Consider the following 26,849-nt stretch of genomic DNA (forward strand, 5'->3'; position numbering starts at 1 on the left):
TGTCCGCATAGAATGACTTTCAGATTTATGTTAAAATAAATTCATACACTATATGTACAACAATCGTATGACATGTTTATGATTACGTAACTTCATAGCCTTATAAAAAAAATTGTTACATAACTTTTACATTTTTTGCTTCTGTCCTAAATCAGAATTCAACTTCCGTTTTGTCTCTGATACCGTGGTGGTGCAACGAATAACAACAATCTAAACTAGTGTTGCTGTTCGGCCTTCACTCTTCCAGACCTGTTTCTCGGGGTTGCATCAGGTAATAGAAGTGCAGATATATAAAAGAGTGCATTGCTAAATTCTGGTTCAGTTTGGGCAACCGGTTTATGTCATGTGGCAACTCCATCATTCTGTTTGGTCTGCTAAGGAAAGTGGTTATGCAAATCATAAGAGGAAATTGATCACCAAGGACTCGCAAGTTGGAATAACGTGACCATGAATAATTCTTGAAAAGTGAAAACTATGTGATGCCATAAAGGCAGCAAGTTGTAAGTATGTCATGTTTTCAATACTTGTAAAACGGCAATCAACTTCGGACTTTAAAAACCATACGTGTGTTTGCGTATGTTTTTGTTCACCAGATTGTCCGATCTCTGACACGTGTACTGTTTTTTCCAGAGATTAATATTGAGTTTAATCCAGTGTCATATTACACATTCTGTGCAGAGTGATTACTTATGTGAATAATAAATGTTTCATGGAGGACTTCGCTTCTGCAAATTTATGTGCTAACACACACGACAATTATCTGTCTGGTGTGTTTGTGTGTGTGTGTGTGTGTTTGTTTTTTTTGTGTTTTTTTTGTTTTGTTTGTGTGTGTGTGTGTGTGTGTGTGTTACTTCTATGTGTGACAGTTAGTGTGTGTGTGTCTGTGTCTGTGATCATAATTGAATTTGAAAATTATGCTGTAGATGATTCAGAAACAGATATTTCTTTTGCAAGTTTTACATTGAGTTTAAAGGTGTTATATGTGTGTGTGTGTGTGTGTGTGTGATGGATCAGAAACAGGGCTTTCTTTTTCAAGCTCTTGTGTTTGCAAATTTGCAATGTGTGTGTGTGTGTGTGCGCGCGCGCGCGCACGCGTGTGTGTGTGTGTGTTTCATATGTTGTTGTTTTTCTTTCTCTGTGTGTGTGTGTGTGTGTAAGCCTATTATTGGCATACATTTTCAGTTTGTCCTTTCTGTAGGATTTTAATTTCAGCACCCACACTGACTGAACTTGACTGCTTATAGTTATAGATTACAATAAAATTTTGCTGTTCATACATGTAACTATAGATGAATTTTGAGGAATTATGCAGTTAAACAGTTTAAACTTTTTAAGGCTTAGTCACTTTATGATTATTAACTAACTGACATTTTGAAATTTTGCTCCCGACATATTTTTATAGACTTGACAATAGGTCTGATACAAAATCTTAAAATATGTATATATGCAGTATACACACACACACACACACACACACACACACACACAAACACACATGCATATAAACACACTCATTCAGATTTGAGTTGCCTGTGATCCATGGTTGAGTAATTTCAACCTTCTGCTGTGACTAGCCTAGTAAGACTAAGAGAAAATTGTTTCCCTGCTTAAAAATCTGCCTCAAAGACAAATTTGGGGGTGTGGGTATTGGTTCTTTCACGGGCATCTGCAAACACATCTCAATGAGTCAGTAATATACTACACAGCAAACATCACTGAAGTCTGAACAAATGTCCACCAAAGCCAAAGACAGCTTTCTATATTTCCAGTTGTTATAGAATATTTTAATACTGCACAGCATATATTTTCCAAAATATCTTTTTTAGTAAATTACTAAGACTATGTAAGTTACAGTTTCATTGCATACTCCATTATAATCATCTAATTTATCATCATTTTCATATTATTAATAGTATTAATAAATGTTACTACATAAAAGGTCATCATGTTTTCTTTTTTAAACAGATACCTGTCCGGAGACAGAAGTCAGGATGATTGACCACTTATCATTACGAATATAACAGCTTGTCTGTACTCGAAATTCCATATCCCATGGCAAATAAAAATTGCAAAACAATTTTTTTACTATAAAAATTAAAATCATTTGATTGAGTCAAATTACAATGAAGTGAATAAACAAGCATCAGTAAAGAAAACGGGCTGGAAAACTGACATTTCAAATCTGAAACTGATTTTACCATGCAGATTCCATAATTTTCTCACACATGTGACATCGCATTTTCTACCAACGTTTTCTTATTCATTTGAAACCATTTGATTGATTTATAAAAAAAATATTTTACTGTTTATATATATATATATATCATATATAAAAAAATATATATATATCTAAAGCAAGAAGGAATTGAGTGACAAGCGTCAAAGAGAAAATATCATACAGTGAAGACAGCTGTTAGACATAGTTGACACAGCGACAAAAGCAAATTAGGAAGAGCAGCAGCACAATGGCGGCCATGATGGAGGTGAGCGAGCTCCAGTCACCAGAACTGGAGAATGGCGGCGGTCTGTTTGGACCTGATGATGAGGATGAGGAGATGATGCATTCCTTTGGCAAGGTATGTGCTGTGTTGTTGTTGTTTTTTCTTTGTTTTGTTTTGAGGGTGATTGGTTTGGTTTGGTTTTGTTTTTGTCTGTTTTATTTATTTTATTCAGGTATTTGTTAATTTGCTTGTTTGGATTTTTGTCTTCTATTTGTTTTTATATTTCTGTATTTGTTTATTTTCAAAATTATTTTCATTTACCAAACTACAATCATCTTTTTTTTCTTCTTTCTTTATTAAGTGGTGAATATTTTGCTATTATGTTAGTGTTAGAGTGAGTATACAATGACAGGTGTGGGGGCGGGGGGGGTGGGGTGGGGGTAGATATATTTATATTGTGTTGTTTCCTCTTTTTTTTCCTTCTTTTTTTTCTTTTTATTTTTTTTATTTTTATTGAATTTCTTAAGGATTCCAGAGTTTTCAATGTGTTGTAGGCATTTGTGAGTACATTTTCAGTTTTAATGGATGTGATTGGGAAGATAATTGTCATCCTTGTTTTTTACTTGGTGTCACGTGACCGGTCGAGGTTGAGGACCCACCTACAACCCGACAGGCCCCGCGCAATCTAATAAAAGAAAATTTAAGAAAAAATGGGTCTCCGGATCCTCGCACGCTCAATTAAATGCAGCCAACACCAAGAATTTGTACATAATACCACACTTTATTCACTCACTCACATGGATATACTGACAACCAAAACAGCAGTGGGGCCTAACTATTTCCCTTAATACCCCCTCCACTCCCCAAACTTACTAACCCGCTAATTCAAAACGCCACATCATAAGTGGGAATGAGGGAAAAATAAATGAGTAAATCACATTCGCTCGAACACGTACACTCACCCCTCTTATGCACTGCTCTCACACATACACACGCATCCTCTACCGTCCATGTACAACTCGCATTAGTTCCGAACACACAGGTCCTTGTCACAAACAACGCACGATGCAGGCGACCACTGGGAGTTCTAGTCTTTCTGTAGACAGGTGGGGTGTAAAGTGGCAGTTGTATACGTCGGGGACACCCCTGTGACAGTCTCAGGGTATCACGGGTGCAGGGAAGGATGTGGATGTCCAGGACAATGGCGGACCACTCTTCAGAGCTGTAAAAAGACTCGAGTGAAGAGTCAAGCAAAAATAAAAAAACAACAACAAAAAACAGTACATGTGCTAAAGCAGACACACAGAGGGGTTTCGCACACACTCACATGTACAGCTGAACGCCTTAATACAACCGTAAAAAAAACACACACAAAAAAACAAAAACAAAACAATAACAGAATGTGTGCACACAGATATCCATAAATCGGAATCCACAAGGATTAGCAGGGGCACACTGCACTGAAATTAAAGTATGTATCTCAAAATGCAATAATAACAACAACACCAAAAACCTGAAATATATGTCAACGGTCGCTCCCTGTCTATAGAAAAATAAAAACAAAACTAGCATTCTTCACCATTCTAACCTGACTCACCTCAAGAGCTCGTGAAAAAAAAATAATACGGGAGATTAAATCCCTGGAACTAGGACGTAATTCCAGACCTCCTGGTCGGACATGGACCCAGGAAATGTAGTGGCACTGGAGGCCCCAAACCCGAACTGAATCGGTAAAAAACAACCCCTCACTCCAAAACGAATGGAGCAGGAACAGTGACTAGTGCGGCGTTGACGACCGTTGGTCCCTCCCTTCTTCCGGTCCCACAATTCCTTGCTGCGTTGCATGCTTCCATTTCCGCCCCAGTACCCCACAACAAAATCGTCGGACAACAGGTTCGTGTTTAGAGCCAAGTCGAAGTGAAACTCTTGGCCGTCGGCGCGAAGCCCGCAAAACACACTGTTCTTCCCCAGTTGATCTGACCCGTCGAGGTAGATTCCGTATGAATTGTCCTTATCAAACTTGTAGTTGAGCTAAACAACCGGCAGATATGCATGCACGAGAAAAGGAAAACATCAACCTGAGCGGACTAGAGGGAGGGAAGGAGCACACGCTCATTCGCGCGTACACGCACATGTGCACGCACGCATAGAAATAAAGAAAGAAAGAAGGGAACAAGAAAAAACAAAGCAAACAGCGAAAATCATGACGTATTCGAGGGGTCAAGTTGACCCAAATTCCTTCTTTCTTTTTTTTTTTTTCCAACGCTACACTGTCGCACGCGACAGTTTCCCCCCTCCTTAAAAGTGTCGATCTCAAATCTGAGATTCACACTTACAGCCATGCACGGTTGACATGCTTCGTGAATTACTTGAATTGTAAAATAATTATGTGAAACAAAACACAAGAAATGGTAAACGCTGTGCACTGTCCCCGCTCAACAGACCAACGGATCAAGCGTTCCAACCATCCGCTAGGGCTAAATCTGCATCGCATGGAGAAACAGTGGGACAAGGCTAACACACCGGTCAACCCCGGTGTAGTGACTCAGCATGAGTCAAACCTCCAGTTACTGCCCAGTCCTACTCAGGTAGTCTGCCCCCAAGTTGTCGACACCCTTGATGTGTCTGAAGGTGAAGCTGTGAGACTGGAGCTCCACAGCCCATCCCATGAGACGTCGACTGACGGGACGGATACGGTGCAGATACTTGAGAGGATGATGGTCACTCTCAAGCACAAAATGCCTTCCGTACAGGTAGGGATAGAACTTCCGTATACCCCAAACCACTGCCAGTGCCTCCTGCTCTATGGTGTGGTACCGCTGTTCAGCTCCACTGAGCTTCTTGCTGGCGAAAGCTATGGGTTGTAGTCCTTCACCGTGATCCTGAAGAAGCACGGCCCCAAGGCCCAACCCTGAGGCGTCCGTCCGTAGCACAAATGTTTTGCTAGGGTCGGGAAGGACCAGCACTGGGGGGTTGATGAGTGCTTCTTTTAACTTGTCAAAGGCTTTCTGGCACTCATCCGACCACAGAACTTTGTTGGGCTCACTGCCTTTGGTCTTGTTGGTCAGAGGTAGGGCTGTTTCTGAGAACTTAGACACGAAACGCCTGTAATAGCCAGCCAGTCCAAGGAAGGCACGCAGCTCCTTCTTTGTGGCAGGAGGGTGTGCTTCCCGGATTTTTGCTACCTTGTCCTGTTCTGGGTGCAGCTGACCACCCTGGAGGTGGTGTCCAAGAAAGCTGATTTCCGGACAGCCAAGCTGGCACTTAGTAGGTCTCGCCGACAGCTGTACCTCCTGTAGGCGGCAGAGTATCTGCTGCAGAACTTCGGTGTGACGATCCCAAGTACCGGTGGCCAGCAGCAGATCATCCATAAAGTTATGGGCATCATCTAACTGCAGTGGTCCCAGAACTCTTCGCATGATGCGACTAAAAATCGCACCGGCCGTTTTCAGCCCGAACGGCATCACCAGCCACTGAAACTGACCCTGTGGCGTCGTGAATGCGGTCTTGGGTCGGTCACTCTCTTTCATGGGTATCTGCCAATACCCTTTAGCTAAGTCGAGTTTAGAAAAGTATTTGGCATGGCTCAGCTTTGCAAAAATCTGGTTGACATTGGGCAACGGTTCTGCATCAAAGCGTAGTACCCGGTTGAGACGGCGAAAGTCCACACAGAAGCGAACCTTCCCGTCTTTCTTTTTGACTAGTACGATGGGTGCAGAGTAAGGTGACGTGGCAGGCTCGATCACTCCCATCTTCAGCATGGATTGGACCTCCTCTCTGATTACGTCATACTGTGAGTGGGGCAGTGGGTACTGGCGGACTCGTACTGGTGTAATGTCCTCCAGAACCAGCTCACACTCCCCCACGGTGCACCTGAGGGGAAGGTCGGTGAGAACGCCACTAGCACTCTGACAGATACCCATGATTTCCTGCTTCTGTGAAGAAGTGAGGTTTGTGTGGACAGAGACATCTTTCCATGTCTCTTCTGCTTGCAGGGGTAGAAGTGGAATCCCCTGTGAGCTGAAAGAGCCTGTGTGGTCATCTTCTGTTTCTTCTATGACCACTGGGGCTACAGCTGCGGAACACTCCTCTCTCCGGGTGTACCGCTTCAGTAGATTGGCATGATAGAGTCGTGGGGTTCCTTTGACCGCAATACGGTAATCCCAGTCGCCCACCCGCTCTATCACCCTGTAGGGGCCCTGCCAAGCAATTTGGAGCTTGTTCTTTTTCTCTGGTAAGAGCAGCAAGACTTCGTCTCCTACCTCGAACCATCGCTCACGGGCTTTTTTATCATACTGTCGCTTGTACTTGGTGGCTGCTTGCTGCAGGTTCTCTCGTGCCAGCCTGCAGGTCTCTTCCAGCCGATTGCGCAGATCCACCACGTACTCTACCTCCGTGAGGGTTTCTGGAGGCGATGACGCTTCCTTGGTCCACAGCTGGCGCAAAAGAGCCATGGGCCCCCTGACCGTGCGGCCATACAGAAGCTCAAAGGGAGAAAACCGCAGGGACTCCTGTGGCACTTCCCTGAACGCAAACAGGATGGCTGGAATGAACAGATCCCAATCCTTGGGCTTCTCAATACAGAGGCGTTGGATCATTTTCTTCAGGGTGGCGTTGAAACGCTCGACAAGACCGTTTGCCTGTGCATGGTACGGAGTCGTAGTTCTGCCATGGATCCCCAACAACCGGTTTACCTGAGCCATCACGTCACTTGTGAACTGGGTACCTCTGTCTGTGAGTACCTCCGAGGGTACTCCCACTCGGGTCCACATTTGCCACAGTGCGTCTGCAACTGTGACAGAATCGATTCCCTTCAACGCAACGGCTTCTGGGTAACGTGTGGCGTAATCAACGACCACCAGAATGTAACGATTGCCCCGCGCAGAGGCTGGAGTGATTGGACCTACGATGTCCACTCCCACTTTCTGGAAGGGTTCTGACACAAGAGGGACAGTACCTAACGGCACACGCTGGTTCTTACCACGCGGAGAAGTACGCTGACAGACGTCACACGACCGACAGTACTGGCGGACATCCTTGCACATGCCAGGCCAGTAGAAGTGTTGCCACACTCGCTCTTGTGTCCGCCGAACTCCCAAATGCCCCGCCATGGGTATGTCATGCCCTAGGGAGAGAACAGTGCGCCTGAGGCCCAGAGGTACCACCAGTTGCTTGAGGTGCTCCCCGTTCTTGTGGAACACACGGAACAAGAGACCATCGTGCATTGTGTAAGATGCCTTACCCTCCCGTTCTGTGTTGATATTGGGAGTTGTCGCTTGTCTCAGTTGCTGCAGGGTGTGGTCTCTGGCCTGAAGACGACGGACGGTCTCCCTATCTGTGTGGAGAGCTACTGTGTCTGTCACCGGTCCCTGAGTAGGCTGTAAGACGGGCGCCTGATCCCTTGCCATCGCTCGTGTGGTTACTGCTGCCAGCACCTCCCTGGGTAGCTGTGTCGACACCCCCTGTCGTGTACCGTCTGCGAAAAGCACATTGTTACCAATGAGCAGTGTATATGCAGGATTCCGGAGTGCCACAGCCCACACAGCTCCTTTAAAGTACGGTGTAGCAACCTGTACCTTAACATAAGGACGGACAGCGTTGAAGGACTTTTCAACTCCAGTCACCTGACACGTTCCTCCTTTCTCGGCATCAGGAGGTACCACACTCTCGTCAACGAAAGTGCATGTAGCGCCAGAGTCTCGAATAGAATCGACTATCCGATCCTCTACGAGGCTGAGAAACACAGAACAGGTAGGCCCCATTCCTCCTTGGTCACCTTGTTGTTCAGCGCTGAACACAGGTACAGTTGCTAAAGCGCAACTCTCGTGTGTGTGGCCGACTGCCGCTTGTTGCCTCCGGTCTCTCTTTAACTTTGGACAGTCGCGTTTGTAATGTCCCCCATCGCCACAATAAAAACACTGATTGCCCCCCTTACCCGGTGCAGTGGCCGACTTAGGGGCAGACGCCATGCTGCCACGAGGCGGAACAACTGAATACGGTGATTGTTCAGCCAACGGATGCTGAGAATAGCTTAGGTTCCCACGCTTCGGCATGGGCGAAGACTTGAGTCCCCCACCTAGAGAACCTGCACTGGTCTTGAAGACCCTGATTCCCCTTCTGGCTTCCGCAAAGCGTTCGGCCCTCTCTATGACTTCCTGGAACGTTCTAAGGCCTTCATCCCTGATACACACAGCCAGGTCGTCTGTCACAGTGCTGAGAAGCTGCTCAATAAGAATCAAGTCCCTCAGTGCCATTCTGGACATGGTTTCCCAGTGCTCGAGCGTGCGCTTAAGACGAATCCCAAACTGGATGAAGGACTCACTTCCGGCTTTGCGTATCTCCCTAAACTTTTTACGGTAAGCTTCAGGAGATATCCTGAACTGACGGCGAAGCGCCGCTTTCAGATCAGTATAAGAACTCTCCGGAGGTAAGTTGTTAAATGCCTCCCGGGCCTTTCCTGTCAAGGAACTAATCAAGTAAAGTGATCGAGTCTCTTCTGCCATGTTATAGGAGTCAGCGACTGCTTCGAAATGATCTAAAAAATCATCGACATCGTCGCCTGGGCGTAACTCAGGAAGAGTCAGCCTTGGAGGGGCGAAAGTGGGCAGTCTCGCTGCCGGGGACTCCTCTCGGCTAGGCCGCTGAGCAAGGCTTTGAGCCAAAAGCTCAAATCTCTCTCGCTCTAACTGCCGGAGCTCCATCTCCTCCTGTCGACGCATCTCCTCCTTCCTCTCCTCCTCCTGTCGACGTATCTCTTCTTTCCTCTCCTCATCTTGTCGACGCATCTCCTCCTTTCTCTCCAAATACAGAATGAGGGATGTAACGTCGCCCCCCACCATGGAGGTATTATCATGCGTGTTAGACTCTGAAACCCGTGAGGTCATAACCCCAGGAGTGCCAGTGACGTACCCAGTGCCTGAGGTAGTTATCTGAGAACGTACCTGTGAAGGACTGGGGAACCTTGGGCCTGTAAAAGCTCCCCCAGGAGTGGTGACATTTGTCCAAACCACTGTGGAAGTGACTGGAGGGGTGTTATACTGTGCCTCCATCATCTCCTTGATCCAATTAGGGGACTGCCGAGAAATTCCTGAGCCAGGGCCCAGAGTTTTCAGAAAGGGAGAATCCTCCCCGACAACGACCACTTCTTTCTTGCCTGAGGCCGTGGCTGACCTTGTAACCGGTCCTTGGGATGGATCTTTTCCCATGACATACTTGGAAGCCATCGTAACGGACCCTGACACTATGCACAAACAAAACCAGGGGATTATGAAGAAGTTAAACACGGAAATGCTGAGTTACCACTACGAATAGCTATCACCCCTTGTGTTCTTCAAAAACTGTTTATGAGGAGCAGTCAGTGTAGATACAGGGTACCCCCCGTGGAATAGACACCCTAAACCCCAGTGAGTGAAAAAAAAAAATATATATATATATATATTTACTGTTAACTTCCCACTCTAGCTTCCCACATATAATAAAAACAAAACATTGCCAGTTACAAAATAAATAAATAACCTGGATAATACAAACTACTTAGTGAAAGCTGCGAGCGGCGATCGGGAAGCGGAAGATCCCGGACGAGCCCCCAAAAATTGTCACGTGACCGGTCGAGGTTGAGGACCCACCTACAACCCGACAGGCCCCGCGCAATCTAATAACAGAAAATTTAAGAAAAAATGGGTCTCCGGATCCTCGCACGCTCAATTAAATGCAGCCAACACCAAGAATTTGTACATAATACCACACTTTATTCACTCACTCACATGGATATACTGACAACCAAAACAGCAGTGGGGCCTAACTATTTCCCTTAATACCCCCTCCACTCCCCAAACTTACTAACCCGCTAATTCAAAACGCCACATCATAAGTGGGAATGAGGGAAAAATAAATGAGTAAATCACATTCGCTCGAACACGTACACTCACCCCTCTTATGCACTGCTCTCACACATACACACGCATCCTCTACCGTCCATGTACAACTCGCATTAGTTCCGAACACACAGGTCCTTGTCACAAACAACGCACGATGCAGGCGACCACTGGGAGTTCTAGTCTTTCTGTAGACAGGTGGGGTGTAAAGTGGCAGTTGTATACGTCGGGGACACCCCTGTGACAGTCTCAGGGTATCACGGGTGCAGGGAAGGATGTGGATGTCCAGGACAATGGCGGACCACTCTTCAGAGCTGTAAAAAGACTCGAGTGAAGAGTCAAGCAAAAATAAAAAAACAACAACAAAAAACAGTACATGTGCTAAAGCAGACACACAGAGGGGTTTCGCACACACTCACATGTACAGCTGAACGCCTTAATACAACCGTAAAAAAAACACACACAAAAAAACAAAAACAAAACAATAACAGAATGTGTGCACACAGATATCCATAAATCGGAATCCACAAGGATTAGCAGGGGCACACTGCACTGAAATTAAAGTATGTATCTCAAAATGCAATAATAACAACAACACCAAAAACCTGAAATATATGTCAACGGTCGCTCCCTGTCTATAGAAAAATAAAAACAAAACTAGCATTCTTCACCATTCTAACCTGACTCACCTCAAGAGCTCGTGAAAAAAAAATAATACGGGAGATTAAATCCCTGGAACTAGGACGTAATTCCAGACCTCCTGGTCGGACATGGACCCAGGAAATGTAGTGGCACTGGAGGCCCCAAACCCGAACTGAATCGGTAAAAAACAACCCCTCACTCCAAAACGAATGGAGCAGGAACAGTGACTAGTGCGGCGTTGACGACCGTTGGTCCCTCCCTTCTTCCGGTCCCACAATTCCTTGCTGCGTTGCATGCTTCCATTTCCGCCCCAGTACCCCACAACAAAATCGTCGGACAACAGGTTCGTGTTTAGAGCCAAGTCGAAGTGAAACTCTTGGCCGTCGGCGCGAAGCCCGCAAAACACACTGTTCTTCCCCAGTTGATCTGACCCGTCGAGGTAGATTCCGTATGAATTGTCCTTATCAAACTTGTAGTTGAGCTAAACAACCGGCAGATATGCATGCACGAGAAAAGGAAAACATCAACCTGAGCGGACTAGAGGGAGGGAAGGAGCACACGCTCATTCGCGCGTACACGCACATGTGCACGCACGCATAGAAATAAAGAAAGAAAGAAGGGAACAAGAAAAAACAAAGCAAACAGCGAAAATCATGACGTATTCGAGGGGTCAAGTTGACCCAAATTCCTTCTTTCTTTTTTTTTTTTTCCAACGCTACACTGTCGCACGCGACACTTGGTGCTACTGCTGCTGCTGTTGGGTGTGTGTATATACATGTGTGTGTGTGCGTGTGTGTGTGTGCATGTATGTGTCTGTGTGACAGACCAAATACATGCTTATGTGTGTGCAAACATATGTATACACTGCAATTTCAGTACATGCAACATGTGATAAAATATATATTTTGACTAAGGCGCATAATGCATACCCTATTTGTTCTGTCAGTGAAGCCAGATTATGTCCAGTGTGCAGCTTGCACATGAATTTGCAGCTTATCTTGCTCAGCCCCAGTAGCAAACGGTATGACCTCTGCGTGTGTGTGTGTGTGTGTGTTCAGCAAGTCTTGGTGAGCCCTAACAGTGAACAGTACAAACTATATAAATTGTGTGTGTGTGTGTGTGCGCGCACATTATGCGTAGTTAGCCTTGGTCATCCCCAATTGTGAACAATACGACCTGTAAGTGTGTATGTATACATGTGTATGCAGAAATGTATGTGTGTGTGTGTGTGTGTGCATTATATGTGCATCCTGTTCATGTGCAGCTGCCAGCTTGCCTTGGTCAGCTCCAGCAGTGAACAATGCGATCTGTGTGTGTGTATCCTTTATGTGTGCATCCTGCATGTGTGTGTATGTGTGCATCCTGTGTTTATCCAAACTTAAGTGCATCCTATCCTTGTGCAGCTGGCCTTGGTGAGCCCCAACAGTGAACAGTATGACCTGCTGAAGGAAACCATCAGGCAGAGAGTGGAAGATGCTCAGGGGGAAACCATTTATGAAATTGGCACAGGAGGTACATCTCTCTCTCTCTCTCTCTCTCTCTCTCTGTGTGTGTGTGTGTGTGTGTGTGTGTGTGTGTGTGTGTGTGTGTCTTTTGCCTGTTTTGTATTAGTCTATAGATGAACACTGCTAGTACTGATACTTGTAGTTGTACAGTTGTAGAACAGATGAACAAAAAGAATTGTCTATTAAAGAAAATCAAGATAAGTTGATCTGAATTGCATGTAAAGGTTGGCTGGAAACTCATGGATTTAGTGAACTGGGTCATTGTACCATATATATTTTAATCAAATAAAGGCAAAACAAAAAACAGACATGTCACTGAATTTGTTAAACACACACATACATAAAAAACACACATACAACTGAAACACAGGGTAATCACACAGACTCGCATTGTGTGTAAAGACATGTAGAATCTAAAATGCTTCAGCCCTTGACCCCTTGCTATAACAACTTGACCGATAGAGCTTTTTGCCCATCAGCTGATTGAACTCCACTTATCAGAATCAAAGCAAGTTTATTATCTAATATCTTAGTAGATAAATTAAGTTTGGCAAAGTCTGTGATACATACAGATTAGAAGCAAAACGGTAAACCAAAAATTTGGCATACAATATATATATATATATATATAAGTTGTAACCAAATAACACTCAAAATAACATCTTAGGGCCCCCCCCCCCCCCCCCCCCCCCCCCGCCCCCCTCCTGAACCTTTCACCCCCAGCAAGATTACAAAATAAGATTCAGTAAGGTTGGCAGGTACATTTTCTATACCCCGCCAGCCCATATGTAGTGCCCTCATTGACCAGGACAGTGTGTCTGTGGTGTGTGTGTGTGTGTGTGTGTGCAGAGAGGGAACAGCCTGGCATGAATACTGTCAAATTAAGATTCAGAAGGGTTGGCAAATTAAGATTCGGAAGGGTTGGCAGCTATAATTTCTATCCGACCACCACCCCCTGCCCTTGTGTAGTGCCCTCATTGACCAGGACAGTGTGTGCCTGTGGTGTGTGTTTGTGTGTGTGCAGAGGGGGAGCAGCCTGGCTTGAAGGAGGAGGACTACAGTGCAGCAGTGGCCACACTGCACAGCATCACCGACTGCCTGGGTCTGGAGTGTGTGCAGCTCAGGGAGAGGGCGGCCGAGGAAGGAACAGTGGCCGAGTTCCTGCTCAGACAGAAGCTGGACGTTGAGGATTTCATGGAAGTCAGGTAACTTGAGAATATGTGCGCTTTTTTTTGTTTTTGTTTTGGTTTTTTGCTTCCCCCTCCCACCCACCCCCCACACCCACCCCACAGAGAATGGATGGTACAAGGGGTTGGTTGTAAGTCTTGTATGTCTTCAACCCTCGTTCCATTCCATCTGAGAGTGGCAGTGCTATGCAGTGTGTCTGTTTGTCTTCATCCCTCATTACCTTCCATCCCCCAGAGTGGCAGTGTATCTGTTTGTCTTCAACCCTCGTTCCTTTCCTTCCCCCAGAGTGGCAGTGGTGGGCAATGTGGATGCAGGCAAGAGCACTTTACTAGGCGTGCTTACCCATGGAGAGCTTGACAATGGCCGAGGGTTTGCGCGTCAGAAGCTGTTCCGTCACAAGCATGAGATGGAGTCGGGCAGAACCAGCAGTGTGGGCAACGACATCCTCGGCTTTGACGCCTCTGGGAACGTGGTCAACAAGCCTGACCACGGCCACCTGGACTGGATCAAGATCTGTGAAGATGCAGCAAAGGTACCAAGTTGTCTAGCTGGTGCCCATCGTTTTGTCATTTTGTGAATGCTGCTTTTCGTTGCAGGTTCTGTTGTTTAGAAATGGCAGCTTTCAGATATTGTCTCATGGTTTTTACACTGTCATGGAAGCCTAGAAAAGTTTTGGAAAAATTAGAGAATCATTCCCACTTCTGGAAAAGTCCTGGAAAAATACGTGTAGGTCTTCTGGGTCTTGAAGAGTCTTTGAATTTTCATCAAGAAGTTACTGCATTACAAAAAATACAAACAGAAAAAAAGAAGCGTTGAAAACTGAACATTTAGTACCAGGATATCAGCTGATCTCTTTCATCAGTGATGAAGCGGACACTTGTTTTTATGTGGGGTTTTTTTTTTATCATTTGGCTTTGTTTGATATGAAAAATGTTCAGTCTGGTGTGGAAAGGTCGGAAAAAACTCAAAAAGTATGGAATTTTGTTTGGTCATGTTTGTTGGAAGCCTCTAACAGCATAACTACACTGGATAAAAAACAGTCACAGCAAAACGCTGGAATGCAAATGAAGAACTGGGCATGTAATTATTGTTATTCATTAGACAGAATGAGGTGTACAGCAACAAACAATTCTCGTTCATCTGATTTATCATGCATGTGGTCACTTATCAGCTTTATTGTGGGTTTTTTTTAATACTAAATCATTATTTCCTTTGAATCTTTTCAACATAAAAATTTATGTCTTCCTGGCAGTGAATGCATTTACTACTATTATGTTCCTGTTAATGCGTCTTAGAATGGGGTTTTAAATTTTGAAAACGTGATATAATATAATGACACAAAATTTTGGTTTGTTTTTCAGGTGATAACCTTCATTGATTTAGCTGGTCACGAGCGGTATCTGAAGACGACAGTGTTTGGAATGACAGGACATGCACCAGATTTTGCCATGCTGATGGTGAGTTGTGGGAACTGTTTGAAAACAGTTGTCTCTCTGATCAGGGGTGCTTGTCGAAGAGTGTGTGTGTCTGTCTGTCTATCTGTCTGTCCATGTGTGTGTATGTGTATGTGTGTGTGTGTGTGATAAAAGCATCTGCCACTGCTATGTTCAAAAGGCAATGAACACATCAAAAAGTCAAACCTCCTTATTTATAATTGTCATGTGAAATAACAATATCCTCATCTGCTGCATTTTTGTCATGGATTACTTAAGAAACAGGCATCAATGATTGCTATTTTTGTATGACAAAACAGCATCTGCTTCTGTAACAGTCAAGCCTTTAGTTGCATTCAGTTTCAACAACCTAGCCACTAGAAAACAGACATGAAAAAAGCAACCAGTCATCCAAAGAAACTCATAACAGAGTTGAAAGTGTTGTTTTTATTTATTATTAGATTTTTTTATAATAAATTTTATTGTGTTTTTTAAACAACATATTGGGAAACAACAGATTTCTCTGTGAGAAATTCAGACTACTCTTCCAGAGGATAGTGCATCACTGCAGTCCAGTATCATCTTTATCTTTTCTGTTTTGTCTGTCTGCAAGTGCATTTGTCTTACAGTGAAATGATTTTTCTACTGTTTTTGCAGGGACAGCCATTTTGTTGCCATGTACTCTTTTAGTGTGGTGAGTGTATGTTATGCACAGGATTTACATTTATCATCACTGGCACCCAGACTACCACTCAAGGCTAGTAGAAGGGGGTGGAATAAAAATCATGGAACTTGAACCTATTGACACTCGCTTCCTGGTCAGACACTTTACCGCTAAGCCACACTTCCACATGCTTTTCATTTTGTTGTTTTTTCAGATAGGTGCCAACGCTGGTGTGATTGGCATGACGAAGGAGCACCTCGGTTTGGCGTTGGCACTGAACGTGCCTGTGTTTGTGGTGGTGACCAAGGTGGACATGTGTCCCCCTAACGTGCTGCAGGAAACCCTCAAGCTGCTGACCCGCATCCTCAAGTCCCCCGGCTGTCGGAAGATCCCCGTTATTGTCCAGAACAAGGACGACGTCGTCTGTTCAGCCACCAACTTCACCTCAGAAAGGTAACATTGTTGGAAATTGATGTTGATGAAAAGGTAACGATGCTGGAAATTGATGTTGTTGGAAAGATAACCTCACTGGAAATCGATGTTGATGAAATGGTAACGATGTTGGAAATTGATATTGTTGAAAAGGTAACAATGCTTGAAATTGATATAGTTGAAAAGGTAATGATACTGAAACTGATGTTGTTGAAAAGGTAACGATATTGGAAATTGATATAGTTGGAATGGTAACATTGCTGGAAATTGATATTGTTGACAAAGAACAATCCTGAAAATTGATGTAGCTGAAAAGGTAATGAAGCTGGAAACCGATGTTGTTGAATAAATAACAATGCTGGAAATTTATATAGTTGAAAAAGGTAACTGTTCGAAATTGATGTAGTCACAAGAAAAAACCCTGCTTAGTTTTTTAATTGTTGTTTTCAATTGTCTTTTATCTCTGTCTGCCTGTCTTTGTTTAGCTGTCTGTCATTGTGTTTCATGCCTGCTTGGGTTTCAGAGAATAATGGTATGCTTTTTCATTTTTCGTTTTGAATCAATTTGATGCTTAAAATTGAAGTATATCAAACTGGTGTGTTAAATGTGACTGCAGTCTTTCAGCATTGTTCTTGCATTTTTCAGTTCGCAAAGTATTTGTGACTGATAATAGTTGTTGATCATTCTAGTGTTGGCTGTGATTTTGAATTTTGGGTTTGAACAGTCATAGAACTCAAGAAAATTCTTGGAAAAAATGGAGAAAAAAGAACAACTTTGACCAGTACTATTGAGCAAAGAGTTTTATGCATTTGAGAAAACAGATAATCAATAAAGCAGAAAGTGATGAAAACTGATAGGATATTCACAGACCTCTTAGATCAGCGGTATAAGAGACAAATTTCTGATTCAGTTAGGCTTTGAATTTGATAGGAAAAAATTTTCAGTCTGGTCTGGAAAAGGTCTGGAATGGTGTTGGGTCATATGTGTGGGAACCCTGTGAATAGAACGTACCTGTGTTTTGCTGCCAGCGCTGACTGACTGTGTATTGTTGCAGAATGTGCCCCGTTTTCCAGGTGTCAAACGTGACTGGGGAGAACCTGGAGCTGCTGAAAATGTTTCTCAATCTCCTGTCCACACGTGTCAAGTGCGACCTCTCCAAGCCCCCAGAATTCCAGATCGACGACACTTTCTCAGTACCTGTAAGTGTTCCTTGTTTTGCTGGTTTTCTTTGCTTTTTCCTCCGATGCTGGTTTCTTTTTGTGGACAGTTCATTTATAGACTTCACAAAAAGTGGCGTGTATGGTGCACCACTGGCATCTCATTGAATACGCTAAGAGCACTCATGCAAGAAAACACCTTGTTATGAGTGGTACTCCCACGCCACTCATTCCGAGTCCTTCATACACAGCCACAGCAGGGTTCGTTTGTCACAGTCCCAGCGTTGGCAATCCACAGGGAACCATTAATGTTACATTGCCAAAAGGTCACACACAAGAGGAGACCCTGCACTGCTGATTAGTCACTTTGGTGGTGTTCAGTAGTGCCTGATCTTATTTAACACTACCTACTAAGCCCCCCACTGATAACAATAATGATGTTGTCACAGAGCCAGACTCAGTGAGCATCCACCCCCTCTCTGAAAGGAAACCGCTACCACATCCCTCCAACTACAGTCCCCATGAACCAGTCAACACCTTTCCTCACTCCACCTAGGTGTGATTGAGTACCTGACTTTGATTCGAAAAGATTAAAATGGCGGAAGGAGAGCATTTGCCCCACCCCTCTCCCATCCCCCTGACCTCCCCCCCGCCCATCCACCATCCCCCTTCCTATGGTTTTTAATGATTGATTGATATGGATACTTATATAGCACCTATCCTTGGTTGGAGTCAGGAGACCAAGCTCTAAGCACTTTACAAATACGGAGTCATTTGCACAACAGGCTGCCTACCCGGGTAGAGCTGATTGACGCCTGCCCCTGGGCGCTCCTGTGTCATTCAATCAGATTTCAGGCATGCACACATAATCACTCATACAGACATGTATTATTTTACGTGTATGACTGTTTGCTGAGCCCTAGACACTATGAATATGAATTCACTGCCCCGATCGTGATAAAAGGCTAAGGGACTTTTACCCTTTGCGTTGTTGCAGGGTGTGGGCACAGTGGTGTCGGGCACGTTACTACAGGGCTACATCAAGCTGAACGACACACTCCTGCTGGGGCCTGACGCGCTGGGCCAGTTCCAACCCATCGTCATCAAATCCATACACCGCAAACGCATGCCTGTCAGAGAGGTCCGAGGGGGTCAGACAGCATCATTCGCTCTCAAAAAGGTCAGACCTACATTGTGAAGTTACTGTGATACATACTCTAATGAATGTTCATGTTCTAAAAGTGATTGCAGAGTATATGTTCAATGTTACCTGTACTCAAGCCAAAAGACAAATTTCTACGGGAATTTATCAGCAATAAACTTGTGTCTTTTTGAATCTTATCATTTATCATAAGGGAAATTTCAAAAAAAGAAGGATGGGGGGTGGGGCATTTGTATCTGTGAGCTCTGTATTCATAATGGTAATGGTGTATGAAGTAGTTATGTTGCATTTGTGCTTGGAATGTTTTGAGAGTTTAATAACATTCATTTTGATACACAGCAGCCTTCTCTTGAACAACCTTGAAAATGTCATATAAATCTTTGTATGTATGGGGTTTTACAGTAAGCAGACGGTCTTGCATGCACGACACACACAAGCACACTGAGAATATTTAATGAGTGAAACGCATGCTTACAATTTTCAGTTAGTTTCTTTGCAAGGAAGGATTTGTGACACATGATGAAAAGTGTGCTCTGTGTGTGCGTGTGCATTTCAGATCAAAAGGTCCTCAATACGAAAGGGCATGGTGATGGTGTCACCACGCCTGGAGCCCAAGGCTTGCTGGGAGTTTGAGGGAGAAATCCTGGTTCTGCACCACCCCACCACCATCAGTGTGCGATACCAGGCCATGGGTCAGTTCATGCATGCACGCAAGCACACACGCTCACACACTCACACGCACACACAGACACACACAGACACACACACGCACGCATGCACGCACGCACACACACATGCACACGCACACAGGCCATGGGTCAGTGTGAACACCATGTCCTTGGTGGAGGCACTTTACTCTTTTTACTCCCCTTTCCTAAATGTGAATGGCCAGCTGACATTCATTAGGGAAGGGAAGGTTACAGTGGTTGAAGGAGAGGATTGGGGCCCATCTTCCTTTGACATTGTGGACCTGAATTCACTGCCCCAGTGGCTGTAAAAGGAAGAAATTATGGGACATTTCACTTTGTTTAATCCAGTTTGGAGGCCTGCCAGTGACTAGACCATGTTTTTTCACATGCTGCAGAAAATGATAACATCCTATATAAATGAATGAATTGAATCTTTGTTAAAAGAAGTTTGTGTGTTAGATATTATCCCAATGAAAAAGTGCAGAAATTTCATAACACCCTGTTTAAAACAAGTTCATTTATTCATTCATTCATGATGCTTTCAGAGTGGTGACCAGTGTTGTTCTGTGGTGTTGTTGCAGTGCACGTGGGCAGCGTTCGACAGACGGCCACCATCATCCAGATGACGCAGCAACACTTGCGCACAGGCGACAAAGCGCTGGTGCGTTTCCGCTTCATCAAGAACCCAGAGTACCTGAAGACCAACATGCGGCTGGTGTTCCGTGAGGGGCGCACCAAGGCAGTGGGCACCATCAGCAACCTGTTCCCCCATGTCAGCGCTGTCGCTCAGAACATGCGGCAGCAGCGGGCTGCCAAGAAGGCGCAGCAGGAGAGCAAGCACCACGTCAACCCGCAGAACGAGCCCCAGAAACCCAGCAAGAGAAACCGCCGATCCAGGCGCACTGGTGGCGACTACAACAAGCAGAGCGCGTTCGCTGGGTCACCCATGATGGATGGAATGGCACCGCCCCCTCTCACCCCTGACCCCAGCTTGTCTCAAGGTGCCAGTTTAGCAGCGCCCTTGGTAGCAGCAGCAGCAGCATCAGCAGCAGCAACAACAGCAGCAACAGCATCAACAGCAACACCACCACCAAAAGTACTGAAATCATAAATCTGACGTAAGAGTGAAGGATAGGGCTTTGTGAAACAGTGTACACATCGTACTGAACACATCTGTTTATGTTCTTACAGTCATGCACCATTACCAACAACAAAGCCTCTGATCGAAAAAAAAAAAAAAAAAACGTGGGGAAAAAAGTGTGAATGATATCAATTCCAATTGCTATATATGCCTTTCATCATCATCAGTTTGCAGCTCTGTGGATTTTTGTGTGTGTTATTTTAATTATTTCATCCAAACTAGGACCTGCATGACAACAGTGTCTTGGCCACCTGCTGTAAAGGCCATTTTACATTGTTCTGCCTTTGAGCTTTGTCATTTTCCCCCACCAGACTTTAAAGCTGTTCATTGTACAAAGTGTGCATAGTTACCCACACCCTGTTTTCTTTCAACCCTCCTTTCATTCACACACCTGTCTCACTCTTTTTTTGTTTCAAAGCAGATGTGTTGTAGTGTATGTGGATCAGTCCGCACACTTTTACTTTTCCTTGAAACTGAAACTGTCGTTACATCTCTTCGTCCTTGTAAGTTATACCACTCTGTCAGTCACCTTTTTAAGTGATGCCGTTAAATGTTGATGATAACATCACAAGCCCCTATGTAGGCATTCAGATTGTGTTGTTTGTCAAAGCCTTGAACATACAGCGGGCACATTTGTGTCATCGCATTCACTTTGAGACTTGTCAATTGCTAACTGAATGCTGTGAACAGCCAGAAGGCTTTCAAGAATACATGCTGCTAATCAATTGTTTGGTTCGTCATTTTCATTGGGGTTGTGGTATTATATACCTGTAAAGTTTGGAGTTTATCTGTGGATTATGTATTCATAGATCTGTAATTCTTCGGTTTCTTTTCTTTATATTATTTTATCTTTATCAAAACATGGGGCAATAGCAAGCAGCCATGTGTGCATACATGCTGTGTGTATGTGAAAGCGAGAGAGTGAGATAATTTTGAATCAAAGCTTCAGTAATGAATAGAATTATTTCCAGTAGGTTTCATTTCTTTGAAAAACTTATGCGGAAAATTCTCTTGCTGGAGTACATATCGTTAAGTGCTTTTTTTTTTTTTGCTTTTTTTTTTTTTTGCGCCTTTGTTTCCCTGAGTGTTCATTCATTTTTAGATGAGATTATTCTTGGAATAATTCCGTTGTGCTACATTTTATTGAGATTTTAAATCATGATTTATTAATGGATTCTTTTTTTTTACATGGCTTCTTAGCTGATGGGGTGGGGGAGGGGGATCATCTCTATACTGGAACAGTGATATATTTGCCATTCAAAAAGTTACTATCTTTATCCTGGAACAGTAATACATTTGCCATTCTCAGGTGGAAAGAAAAGCAGCTTGGCTGTTTACTCCTCTGTATTTGAAACGGACATCACCTGGGCAGCAGAGGAGGCAGCATTTTTGACAGATATACCATGGTTTTAACTTCATTTTCCTGTCATCATTTCCCCACTTGGAAACCAAAGAGGCGCAATTGCAGTCAGGCTTCAGACTTGTGATTCAGTGTTCAGCAATGATCAGGGTTCAAGGCCCCATTTCAGCATGGTGTTGTTTCCATGGGAAAGGCTTTTTACTCTGTTTTTCCTCACTCCATCCAGATATGAATGGGTTCCTGGGGAATGGGGAAGGCTAAAACAGCAGAAGGAGAAGTTTGGGCTCTGCCCTCTTATGCCAAGTCCTGGACACAGTGTACATGAATCCACTGTGCCAGTGGCCATAAAAGTCTATGGATCCTACCTTTAAGTTGGTTTATTTTTTTTCTTCATCATCACTGTTTGATGTTTACAGTAAGGATGCAGCTTGCTGTGTGGATCTGCCAGAGTCAGAGGAAGAGACTGCATCGTTACACTGGTGGTGTATCTGCTATATATAGGCTTTACCTGTTCTTAACATTATAAATAGATATTTATTTATTATAAATTCTTAATGGACAGATATTTTTAACAAATCTGGTGGTGAATCCATCAACACTGTTACTACCAACTTTGATTCATTTGAAAAAAGTTTCAGACTCTGAAAGTGAAACATCACTGTGTAATGTTTGCCAGTTATTGGTTTTTTGCTTCAGCGGTAAATGATTCCTGTTTACAGATCAGGATAATAATGATAAATAGTAAGCTTATTTATCTGTCACAAAATCTTGTGTGGATACAAATCAGTGTTTTCTCACACAGCTTTCACACATGAGCATAACTCTGAAACAAAGGTTTCATCATTCAAGCAGTTGTGCACTGCTTGCCCTCTGAAACTGCATTGTTTATATCACAGTTTTAAATGTTTGCTCCAGTGTTTTTCCGAATATGTATCATTATGTTTAAGATAAAAAATCCATCTTTGAATGCCTGTCTTCAGAACATAGGTGTGCTGTTTGCTGCTCCTCTTCAGTTTGAACACTGCTGATAGAATGGGGGTGTAGGAATTTTGAATCAAGTCGTTGCTAGGGCAGCAGGGTGTGTTTTTCTTCAGTGTTGTTAGTTTGATATTTTTATAATAAAAAATGAATTCTAGAATCAAAGAAAGGGGGGGGGAAATGGAGAGTTGGTTATTTCTTTGTATCATGTGGAGGTGTTGTTTAAAAAAAAAACCTAAAAAAAACCTGTGTTATTACACGAAAGGGAAGTTTCTGGTTCATATCTTCCATATTTCATCCTTGCCTGAATGAGATACGACTGAGATTACAGGTCAGAATGTTAACCACCATTCCTTACTTAGAGTTTTTTCTCTCGCGATGGCTGTATTTTTCTTCAGCAAAATCCATTACACCTCTTACAAGAAGTAGTCCTTGTGCTCCAAATTCATGCCACACTGACTCGTTCGATTGAGGTTCAGCAGTCAAGTTGTTAAATCGTCTCTGCTTCAGAATCCCTGCTTCTATCTGAAGATCCTGTGTATGTTTTTCCTTATTTTTCTGTCTGCCTTTTCATGTTCCTCCCTGGGTTTTTTCCTCCCCATGTTTGAAATAATAAAGAATATTTTGATATCATGTGCAGTTGTTATCTCTCTTCCTTTACTGATTTTTTGCTTGGGTTTTTTTGTTGTTTTTTTTGTTTGGTTTTTTGTTTGTTTGTTTGTTGTTTTTTGTAAGGTTTTAATTTCCAGTCACACTTGTAGAATTATACACACTTGAGTTCAGCTAGACAGTGGCATCACCATCAAAAGAAACAATGTGGCGGCATTATGTTTTCATAGCAGTAAGTTCCTACTCATTTTCTTTGAAAGTTTTCTACTAGAAACTGAAGTCTTACCAGAAATGCAGCTTTCTTTTTGTCCATCAAAACTGGTCTCTGTGGTACTTAGGAAAATTATGCAGTGGATCTCTGCCTGCAAAAAATATTAACTCACATATATATTCAGAAACACATGGGGACAACTAATGAGAAAAATTTCAGTAAAATGATATTTGTGAGGTGACTTAACTCCAAAAGAAATCAGCGAAATTTAGTAAAACTTTAAAAATCAATGGGAACAGTACACCATGTGAATAATGTCCCATTTCAGTCATTTTTCACATTTGTGAATGTTTAGAAAACAAAGATTAAAGTCCTGCTAGTGAATTCATAGTGTTCAGAACTCCAATGTATGTGTGTGTTGTGGATGTATGTCTATAAGTGAGTGTTTTCGTATGTATTTTATGTGTAGATGTTTTGTTATGTTGTGTTTGTTTTTTTAAGAGTGAATCATTCTGAAAACTTTTGTCATGGACAATTTTTGCTCTGGGTCCTTTTATGTACACAAAGCGCTATCTGCTCATGGCATCTCAGTTTATATTCTCATCTGAAAGACTGGCACCTCAAGACTATTATTAATCAAGGCTGAATGATGGGGTGAGAAAAAGCCTGATCCATGGATTTAAACTGGTGTCCCAACATTTCCTTTTCTGCTGTCTTTTCACCAGAACGCTGCTTCACCAGTTTAGTAGTTGATAACATTTCTTGCAGTTACTTGGTCAAATCATACTTTTTGATACAAGGGGAGAAGTCTGCTCTGTCTCTTCTTCCGTCCTCTGCCCTTCTATTCCCCAATACCCATGGTCATTACATGCTTTAATAAATTTTGATTAGGAGTTAATCATGATAATTTGCTGTCAACTTTTCTTCTTTTTCTCTTTTTTTTTTTTTCTTTTTTTTTCTTTTTTTTTCTTCTTCTTTTTTTTTTTGGGGGGGGGGGGTGGATTTTATAAATGGGAGTTATGACAAATTGCAATAAACTTTTCTCTTCTTCTTTTTTTCCTCCCAGAGTAATTTTGTTTTCTTTCGCAACCATTCTTGTATTGATCAGTCTCACACATGTTTCTCTGTGCACCCCATTTGGAGCATAGGGATACACAGGAGTGATTGCCTAGTTTTAATGCATCTGACTGGGAAGCTAATGTCCACAGGTTCAAGTCCCAGATACAGACTGGGATTTTTACTCAAACCTACTCTAGATTTATGTGATAGGTCTGGGCAGCAGTCAGTCAGTTTGTAGTTAGGGTTCAGTTCAGTTCTGCTGTGGGTGTCAGTCAATCAGTTTGCAGTTAGGGTTTTGGATCTTTTCTTTCCGGTCTCAAGGCCTGACCAGTGCTTTGAGTTTGTTCAAAGGTCAGGCATCTACTCCATTTTTCTCCAAAGCAGATTTGGTGTATCAGATATGGATCAGTCCACACGCTTTGACACCACATTGAAAACGAATCCTGAAAACATAGTCCTTTTTTATATCAGAAAGGTGATTTTCTTTCTTTTTAATTCCATCCATACATAGTTTTGTTTCAGTTATTACCAGTTTTCTAGTGTGGGTGTGTATCTGTGTGTGTGCATGTGTGTGTGTGTGTGTTGAAAACGATTTGAAATGTTGGGAAAGAAGAGAGAAAATCAGTAGAATTAACTTTACATGTCTAGTCAGGCGTATACTTCAAATCATGCATTCTGTTGAGAAACGAAAGAAAATGGAGAGGTTATTAGTGTTACCATTTGTTTTACAAAGCATTTAATGACTGCTTGTAGTGTGGTGATCCTATGGGGTAGATGCTGATGGTGTGGGAGTATGTTAATGTTTGAGGGTTCCCTCAGAGTTAAGGGAGTCTGGAAAAGGCTGGGGAAAATGAGAGAACCATTTCAGGGCTTTAAGCCTTAGTAAAAATGCTTTGCCCTTCTGGTTCTGGAAAAGAAAAGTCTTGGAATTTTAATACAGCCCTTGACCAGTACCACTCAACAAAGAGCTTGCAGTCAAAAAAAAATTCTTTTTTTTTTTAAATTTAACTATCGCTTATAACAAAAAGTAGTGAAAATTTAACATTGACTCTGGGATATCAGGCAGTCTGTTTCATCAGCGATGTTGCAGTCAAAATTTTGAGCCAGTTTCATATTGTGTTATTTATGCCTGGAAATTTTTTAATCTCTTCCAGATAAGGATTGGAAAGAGTTTCGATTTTTGTACAGTGACATCAGTGGGAACCATGAAGAATTTATATTTTTCTTTTGTGTGTGATTTTTTGTGTGTGTGGGTTTTGGTTGTTACTTTTCATCGTTATATTCTTTTTTTTTCACATAAGACAAACAACAACAAAAATTTCATAATCACAGGGTTTCAGTATCTATAGATGAAAAGAACAAATATATGAGACATTGCTTTATCCTGATTTGAGTTGTTGGGTGTTGTTTGTAGTTGTGTGTCTTCTGAGCTTGTTGATAAAGACTTTGAGACACTTCCAGCCCTTGAATTTTATCCTTCTGGTTTGAACAGCATTTACTTTAAAATATCACAATACAAAGTGTATCATGAATTTGACAGGACAACTAGAAAACCTATTAAGTGATGTGTACAAGTACACATACATGTATCTCTCTCTCTCTTTCTCTCTCTCTCTCTCTCTCTATATATATATATATTAACACACACACATACCCATACACACACACACTTGCGCACGCACACACTTGACATGCACACACAGACATGCACACCCTCACACACGTTCGCAAAGACACATACATACACGTATGTGTGCACACACACTCACACATGCACGCCTGTGAGCAAATGCAAAAAAAATTTAGTGAGGGGCAGGGGACTTTTGGGGACGGCAGGCGGTACCAAAACAGCATGGGGTGGGGCGGGGGATGTCCCAGAGCTTTCCCCAGGGGACATTTCAGAAACCTTAAAGGTGAAAGGTGGCAGAATGGTTAAGACATTCAGCTGCCAATACAGAGAGTTTGTGAGGGTGTGGGTTCGAATCCTGCTCTCACCCTTTCTCCCAAGTTTGGCTGGAAAATCAAACTGGACGTTTAGTCTTTCGGATGAGACGATAAACCGAGGTCCTGTGTGCAGCACGCACTTGGTGCACTGAAAAAACAACATGGCAACGAGAGTGTTGTTCTATGGAGTCTTTCGGATGAGACGATAAACCGAGGTCCTGTGTGCAGCACGCACTTGGCGCACTGAAAAAACAACATGGCAACGAGAGTGTTGTCCTATGGCCATATCATATAAAAAGAAATCCACTCTGATAGGTACACAAATATATTAGCATGCACTCAAGGCCTGACAAGCACATT

General features: G+C 43.1%; 1 protein-coding gene across 2 annotated transcripts; it reads left to right on the plus strand.

Annotated features, from left to right (window-relative positions):
- Nucleotides 1-172: 172 nt before the first annotated feature.
- Nucleotides 173-25,956, plus strand: LOC143284670 (GTP-binding protein 1-like). 2 transcript variants are annotated; one of them, XM_076591588.1, is made up of 11 exons: nucleotides 173-271; nucleotides 1,966-2,576; nucleotides 12,361-12,469; nucleotides 13,487-13,667; nucleotides 13,936-14,182; nucleotides 15,012-15,107; nucleotides 15,962-16,200; nucleotides 17,234-17,378; nucleotides 18,334-18,516; nucleotides 19,055-19,190; nucleotides 19,769-25,956. In XM_076591588.1, exons 2-11 carry the CDS (start codon nucleotides 2,466-2,468, stop codon nucleotides 20,296-20,298), a joined length of 1,977 nt encoding a protein of 658 aa, XP_076447703.1. In that variant the 5' UTR covers nucleotides 173-271; nucleotides 1,966-2,465; the 3' UTR covers nucleotides 20,299-25,956. The 2 variants fall into 2 exon arrangements, with proteins under 2 accessions (XP_076447703.1, XP_076447712.1); XM_076591597.1 differs by lacking the exon at nucleotides 173-271 and adding an exon at nucleotides 338-500.
- Nucleotides 25,957-26,849: the final 893 nt, after the last annotated feature.

Source organism: Babylonia areolata, chromosome 1 (genome assembly GCF_041734735.1).
Source record: "Babylonia areolata isolate BAREFJ2019XMU chromosome 1, ASM4173473v1, whole genome shotgun sequence".
NCBI classification, from domain to species: domain Eukaryota; kingdom Metazoa; phylum Mollusca; class Gastropoda; order Neogastropoda; family Buccinidae; genus Babylonia; species Babylonia areolata.

Excerpts from the sequence above, each read along its gene's own strand:
- LOC143284670 (XM_076591588.1), top strand. The coding sequence starts at position 2,466 with ATGGCGGCCATGATGGAGGTGAGCGAGCTCCAGTCACCAGAACTGGAG. Across the intron at positions 13,668-13,935 it reads GAGGATTTCATGGAAGTCAG|AGTGGCAGTGGTGGGCAATG; the intron begins GTAACTTGAGAA and ends TCCTTCCCCCAG. Across the intron at positions 14,183-15,011 it reads TCTGTGAAGATGCAGCAAAG|GTGATAACCTTCATTGATTT; the intron begins GTACCAAGTTGT and ends TTTGTTTTTCAG.